At 59.4% G+C, this 7,350-nt stretch overlaps 1 protein-coding gene across 1 annotated transcript; it reads left to right on the plus strand.

The window, feature by feature from the left end:
- Positions 1-6,162: 6,162 nt before the first annotated feature.
- FOXE3 (forkhead box E3) lies at positions 6,163-7,122 on the plus strand. Its single transcript, XM_042996557.1, has one exon. The coding sequence runs from the start codon at positions 6,163-6,165 to the stop codon at positions 7,120-7,122; it is 960 nt and encodes a 319-aa protein (XP_042852491.1).
- Positions 7,123-7,350: the final 228 nt, after the last annotated feature.

Consider the following 7,350-nt stretch of genomic DNA (forward strand, 5'->3'; position numbering starts at 1 on the left):
GGGCTGTGCTCATTGCACTTCCCAAAGCCTCAGAGTAGGAGAGGACCTGGCGCTCGGTGACAGTGGCTCTGTACAGAATGTGTGTGCACCAAGGGCAAGCGGGCACAGGGACCTGGCCAGGCAGTGGGGCCGCAGGTCAGGCCACGGTTAACATTGTGCTCTGAGTCTCGACAGGAGTCAGTGACGGGAGCCCCTGAAGGTGCTCAAGCAGGGCTGCCTGCAGAGGACGTGTCGCTCTAGCTACTAACTAGAGGCAGAATCGGAGGGGGAGGTCGGGAGAGCAGTCAGGAGGCTACTGCCTTGGGCACTGTGAGAGCTGGTATTGGCCTCAACAATGATCGGGACAGAGAGACAAGAGCAGAGGACAGATTTGAGGGCAATTTCTGAGAGCTGACAGGTCTGGGTGACTGGAGGTGGTCAGAGAAGGAGAGAAAGGGGCACATGGTGATGGACGAGATGATGGCCAATTCCTGGACTGTGTGGCGTGGATGTTTAAGCCACTCTCTGAGATGGACGGTGGAGGGTCCCTCTCTGACCTGGTCTGGAGTGAATGGCAACAAGGGGTCTGATGCTCCTCCAGAGCCAGAGCCTTGGTTCACACCTTACTGTTTGCTCAGCCTCCCATCTGGTCTCAGCCTCCAGCCTCTTGCCTCTCTAGTCTCTCTGTGGCCACACTGATCTCCACAAGGGTTGTGACCATGCCACTCCCCCCGCTGAAAAACTTCCAAGGGCCACCTGTTGTCTGAAAAGATCTGAGCTCCTAGCCTGGCAAATAAATTCATCTACAATCTGACCCCGTCTACCTTCCCTGTCTCAGTCCCTCGGCACTCTCTACCAGCCACAGTGAACAATCATAGTAACAACAACAATAAGAGTGACAGCAAACAACAGCTGACACACAGCATTGATGTGTGCTAGGCAATGTCCCAAGAACTTTACATATATTCGCTCATGTAATTCTTAGTAGAAAAACACGGCAAGTCTTGGACTTCCCAGAATGGACCATATCCTCTTGCCTTCAGCTCCTCACCTTCAGTTTTCTTGTTCTGGCATCCAGCCATCCTTCCAGCCGTGTGATACGTATTTATAGACCATCGGCTTATGCCAGGCCCTGAACTGACTGTCTGGGATCCCAATATAAGTAAGATGTGTACCTGTCCTCAATAGGTACAGTCTAGTGTGGGAGACGGAAACATAAAGAGTCAAGGTTAAGTGCAAAGTGACAGAGAGAATGAAGGCAGAGAATGAGCCTTAATACAGCCTGGGGCCTGCCAATCTGGCCCACTGCTGCTTTACACCCTCCAGGAAGCCTTCCCAACTTTGCCAAGCTGGGTGAGGTCCCTCTTCTGTGCCCCTTCAGTCCCTTCTCTGCCTTCATCACACACTGCCCACCGTGTACGGGAAGTGTCTGTGTGGCTGCCCCCTCCTGAGCACCATGAAGGCAGAGAACAGTCTGACTTATCACTGACACAGCACCTGAGGCAGCCTGGACACAGGTCCTTAGGATTTGCTGGATAGAAGTGCTTGAAGCATGAAGAGCCACAAAGAGGGGTCTCTGCTTGGGTTGTTCTCTGGTGCTCTCCCACAGTCAGGCCTGACCTTATTTCCTTTCCTGAGCCTGGTTCAGGCCCCTCAGCCCAGAGGGCACCCCACAGGGATCAGGCCCTGTCGGTAAGGGTGGGGCTGCTGCTTTCATTAACTAGTTCAGAAGCAGCCTGACTAGAAAAGGTCACACCGGAATGGGGGCCCAATATACCCTCAGCCAGATTAGAGGTATCTGGCCCAGGCTCTGAGGAAGGAGCAGTATCCTGGGCAGTTCTAGTCTTGGGGGTAAGAGGGAGGAGGCCCTTCAGCAGCCCTCAGGATCCCTTAGTGGTGGGGGTGGAGGCGGGTGTCTCCTAGAGTTCCTTTGGTTCCTGAGCCCTTTCTGCAGCCTCTGGACTATGGGATCTGTGGATGCTGTGATGAGGGCTTCAGGAATATATGACTCTGGAGTGGTCTTTGGGGGTATTTGCGGAATATTCCAGGTCTGGTGACAGCTCAGTCTGGCCCCTTGGACTCTCATTGGGGTAACACAGCCCTTTCTCCCCAGAGCTCTGGAGTAGCAATCATGGGCTCTCCTAGAGGCACTGTGAATCTTGGGGCAAGGACCTGAAAGGACTCTCCCAGGCAGAGTGGTTGAGAAGCTCCGGCCCCCACCCTCTGCTCCTTGCCTAGAAGCCCATCTTGGCTCCTGGTGCCTCTGTAGGGGTGGGGCTGGGGGCAGGGAGCCTTGGGGGCTGATGCTAACAGCTTTGGACAGGGTGGGAATTTCCATTCCTATCTAGGGAGCCATCAACGCTGTGTGCCCTGACCTGGGCCTTTGGCCTCCAAAGGGCAGTGGGAAGGCCGGCCCCAGGGCCAATCCCTGGCCATTAATCCCTCCTGCCAGCCTGAATATCCACCCAGCGTGGTCAGACAAAGGACTGCCCAGCCCAGCCACTGTGTTCCTCCCGCCCCAGGGGCTCCACTCAGACGCTGGGCCGCCTGGAATCCAGGCCCATGAGAAAGGGGCCGCCTTCACTGGCCATCTTATGCCCGGATGCTCAGCCGCATCCCGTCCGGCCCAGGGCCTGTGAAAAGAGGGCCCAGCCACGCTGAAAACACGGATTAGCCCTTGGGCCACCCCCTGACACCGGCCTGCTCGGCTCCGGGAAGCAGGCCCAATGGAGGGGGCCAGGCAGGCACAGAGAACTGGAAAAGTCTGGGTTCTCACCCCTTTGGCCCAGTTCCCTGCCCCCACCCTCCCCATGATTAGCATAGCCAAGTGCACATTCAGTATCATTTACTGAACATTTACTATATTCCAGGCTCTACATGGATTGGAAAATTGAAAGTACAAGAAAATTGCTGTCTGCCATGGGAAGTAATAAAAGCCACTCGCCATAACCACCTCCCACCTCCCCACACGCGCATACACACACACACACACACACAAACCAGATCTGTAGGTGTGAGACAGAGGCTGTGGTAGGGGTCTTCAGAGCGGCCTTAGGCCCTAAGGGAAGGCGGGAGAGCCGGTGGCTCTCATTCTGTGCCTGAGTTCAGCTGCAGGATTATGCTGCACCTGGGTGAAAATATGCAGGCTCTGAGATCACTTCTCTGGCTCTGCCTCCCTCCTTCCCTTCCTGGTTTAATACTGGAAATGCCAACTGGGGAGCAGAAAGAAGAATCTCCTGTTACCAAGTGCCATTGTGGGCTAAGCACCTTTTCCTACATGATCTCATCTGAATCTCATGACAATGCTGAGAGGGTTCATTACTGCCCCCATTTGGCAGGCGAGGAAACTGAGGCTCAAGTGATCACTGGCCCCAGGTGGCTCCTCTCGCCCAGCGAGATTCCCTGCTCCTGCAGTTGCTTGTCTTGTCTTTTGTGAGCTGTTCTTTGTGCCTGTACCGTCTTGTGTTCCATAAGGCCTGGGCTCAGGCAGTAGAGTGCAGTGTAGAGAGGGTACTGAGGGGGAAACTGTGCACATAAACCAGCCTGGCTCCCCATGGTTGTAGGGTTGGGGGAGGGTCATCTCCAGATCTCTGAGTGTCACCTTCTCCTTCCCCTCTGCTTCTACAGCCCCCCTCTGCCCACCTCTCTCATAGCTGTAACTGTCTGTGTGTCCATCTCCCCACCAGATCGAGAGCCTCTTTGTCTCTGTCTTCCCTGAGCATGGGCAGAGGGCCTGGCACAGAAGTGCTCAGTGAGTGTTGTGGGCTAAACTGAGGCCAGGAGGCCTGAAGGAGGGGTGGGTTCGGGGTCCACGAGGAACTGACTGGCACTTGCAGATTGCTGAGATGTGGGGAGTGACGGGGGAAGGAGGAGCCTAAGGTGGTGTTCATTATTTCTGCTCCAGGTGATGAGGGGGCAAGGGCCCATTTGCTGAGATCTGGAGGGCAGAAAGGGGAGCAGGATGGGGTTGGGGTGCACCAGGTTGAGGTTGATGTCCAGTGGACACTGGAAATGCTGACCTGGAGGTCAGGAGACAGGCTAGGCATCAACTCTGCAGCCAAAGTTGTGAGAGCTGGAAGAACTCCAGAGGAAGTCGTTTCTACAGTTTCAGCTTTAACATATGGTGTTCTTGGACGAGTCCTGATGCTGGTGCCCTGGGCTCTGGGTTTAATTCCAGCCCTGCCACTTACTAGCTGTGCGAAGTTAGGTAGGTCCCTTAACCTCCCAGAGCCCTACTTTCCTTACCTGCAAAGCAGAGATTATGGAACAGTACTGACCTCACCAGGTGTTTGCCCTGAACTGAGATAATGCATGTGACACAGACAGAGGCTTGGTAATGGTGGCTGTTACACCAGATTGGAGCTGGGAGAGTGGGGCCCTCAAGCTTCGAGTTTGGATTTGGAAGCCCTAGACCACAGGCCTGCAGTAGCTAGCTTTGGTCATCTCTACCCCAGGGCACTCCATCCACATTAGGGCCAGAATGCAGATGAGGCATCTAAAGCCACAAATTTAAGAAGGCCCTGGCTCTCAAGTGCCGACCCTGAACTTCCAGCACCCTGAGAGCGAGTGCCCCCTTAAATTTAGGCCTTAGGCACTTCACTTGCCTCACCTACTCCAGCGCTGCTCCAGTGATCTTGCCTCCCCCCCCCCCCCCCGCCCCGCCCCCCAGGACAAGCCTCTTTAAGGCAAGGTTTCTGCATTCTTTGGTTCCCTTCAAGCCAGGGCTGGCTGTCCTGTCACTTTGGAAAGATTTCTTGAAAATAGGCTCAGGGTGACATCACCTCTGGATGGTGGTGGTAGGTGGTGTTTCCCAGAGTGAGTTTTTATTAAAAACCACTAAGGCACCCCCATCTCCAATGAGATGTGAGTGTGGCATTTCTGGGTCAGTAAGCACTTTTCTCAGACCTCCAGTCTGTGGAAGCACTTAGGGAGTCTCTCTCTGGCTCAGCAACTGGTCCTTGGAACTTCGGGCTCTGTCGGCCTGTGTTGGTTGTGTTTTGTGCCTCTCCCCAGTGTGCATGTGGGGTGTGTGTGTGTGTGCGCGCATGTGGGAGAGAGAAAGAGAGAGGAAGAAGGGAAGGGAACTCTTTCTCTCGAACAGAAGGAGCACGAAGAGGCATCCAGAAAGGCAACTCTTATGTTATGGACTTTCTGGGACCCCTTGATTTAAATTCTTTTTTAATATTTATTTATTTTTGAGAGAGAGACACACACACACACACAGAGCACGAGCGGGGGAAGGGCTGAGAGAGAGGGAGACACAGAATCCGAAGCAGGCTCCAGGCTCTGAGCTGTCAGCACAGAGCCCTGTGCAGGGCTCTAACTCACAAGCCGTGAGATCATGACCTGGGCCAAAGTCGGAGATCAACCAACTACAGCACCCGGGTGCCCCTGGGGGCCCTTGATTTAAAGCAGCCAGTCCTCTGGTCCCCAAATGTGCTAGCTGGATCACTTTTCAGGATTTTGTTTTCTCAAAGGATGCTCACAAATGTCTTGGACAGGGCAGGGGTGTGCAGGAGGTAGCAGAGAGAGGAGATGGTGACCCTGGAACCACCAGACATCCTCCTCCCAGACAAAGCTGGCCTTCTCTCTCTGCCAACCCCCTCCCCCCCCACTCTACCCTTTTAATGTCCAAGACCAGCATGGTGTCAGGACACAGAAGGCTGGCAAGGTGATCCTGGGTGGCTCTCATTTCTGCCCCAGCTGGGGTAGGAAGGACCCAGAGGAGGCTAGGAGAGAATGATGAAGAGGCAGGACCAGGAGGAACTAATGGGGAAGGGGCCCCAAAGAGCACTGAATGGGTGGATTGGTGACTAGCATTGAGGAGACCCGAAGAGGAGGGGGTCGAGGGACAGGTGGAAAGGGCGACGGGGCCAGGACCAGGACCGCACTGACCCAGTGGACATGGGGAAGGGATGAGGCTGGGTCCAGAAGGACTGACCCAAAGGGACGAGACCAAGGGAAGGGCGACATGTAGGTGGCGGGAGGTGGGGGGGTGGCTGTGAGCCTATTAAGGGGATTGGGGAAGCAAATCAGGGAGGAGGCGCTGTCCGGCGGGGAAGATCGGAGCTCTCTCCCCAGGCTGGGGAGGGGGAGGACGAGGGAGGGGGGCCGCATCCATATAAGGCGGGTCGGCGGCCCCTGCTCTCTCCGAGCAGCGCGGGCAGGGGCGGCCGCATCCCGATGACTGGGCGCAGCGACATGGAGCCGCCGGCCGCGTTCTCGGGCTTCCCGGCCCTGCCCGCGGTCGCGCCGTCGGGGCCGCCGCCGTCGCCGCTCGCCGCGGCCGAGCCGGGGCCGGAGCCCGAGGAGGCGGCCGCGGGCCGCGGGGAGCCGGAGCCCGCCCCCGCGCCCGGCCCGGGGCGGCGGCGGCGGCGGCCCCTGCAGCGCGGGAAGCCGCCCTACTCGTACATCGCGCTCATCGCCATGGCGCTGGCGCACGCCCCGGGCCGCCGCCTCACGCTGGCCGCCATCTACCGCTTCATCACCGAGCGCTTCGCCTTCTACCGCGACAGCCCGCGCAAGTGGCAGAACAGCATCCGCCACAACCTGACGCTCAACGACTGCTTCGTCAAGGTCCCGCGCGAGCCGGGCAACCCGGGCAAGGGCAACTACTGGACGCTGGACCCCGCGGCCGCCGACATGTTCGACAACGGCAGCTTCCTGCGGCGCCGCAAGCGCTTCAAGCGCGCCGAGCTGCCCGCGCTGCCGGCCGCCGGCCCGCCGCCCTTCCCCTACGCGCCCTACGTGCCCGCGCCTGGGCCCGCGCTGCTCGCGCCGCCGCCCCCCGCCGCGCCCGGGCCCGCGCCGCCCGCGCGCCTCTTCAGCGTCGACAGCCTGGTGAACCTGCAGCCCGAGCTGGCGGGGCTGGGCGCCCCCGAGCCGCCCTGCTGCGCCGCGCCCGACGCCGGCGCCGCCTTCCCGCCCTGCCCGGCCGCCGCCTCCCCGCCGCTCTACACGCCCGCCCCCGAGCGCCTGGGGCTGCCCGCGCCGCGCCCCGGCCCCGGCCCCGGCCCCGGCCCGCTCCCCGCCGAGCCCCTGCTGGCCCTGGCCGGGCCCGCCGCCGCGCTCGGCCCGCTCGGCCCCGGGGAGGCCTACCTGAGGCAGCCGGGCTACGCGCCCGGGCTCGAGCGCTACCTGTGAGCCTCCGCGGCGGCCAGCCCCGCCCTGCGCGCCCCGTCCTGCCCGGCTCGGCTCGGCTCGGCGCGCGCCTCGGGGACGGAGCGCGCCTGTGACACCTGGCCGCCCCCACCCCATTCCCATCTGTGAGCCCCCTCGGGGCGCTCCCCCGGCGCTGGATCGGGTCCCAAGTCCCAGAGCTGGAGCGCCACCAGCGAGGGAGCCCCGAGCCTTCGGAAGCCGGACTTTCGC

This window comes from Panthera tigris, chromosome C1 (genome assembly GCF_018350195.1).
Source record: "Panthera tigris isolate Pti1 chromosome C1, P.tigris_Pti1_mat1.1, whole genome shotgun sequence".
Lineage (NCBI taxonomy): Eukaryota > Metazoa > Chordata > Mammalia > Carnivora > Felidae > Panthera > Panthera tigris.

Coding starts and splice junctions, on each gene's coding strand:
- FOXE3 (XM_042996557.1), top strand. CDS start 6,163: ATGACTGGGCGCAGCGACATGGAGCCGCCGGCCGCGTTCTCGGGCTTC.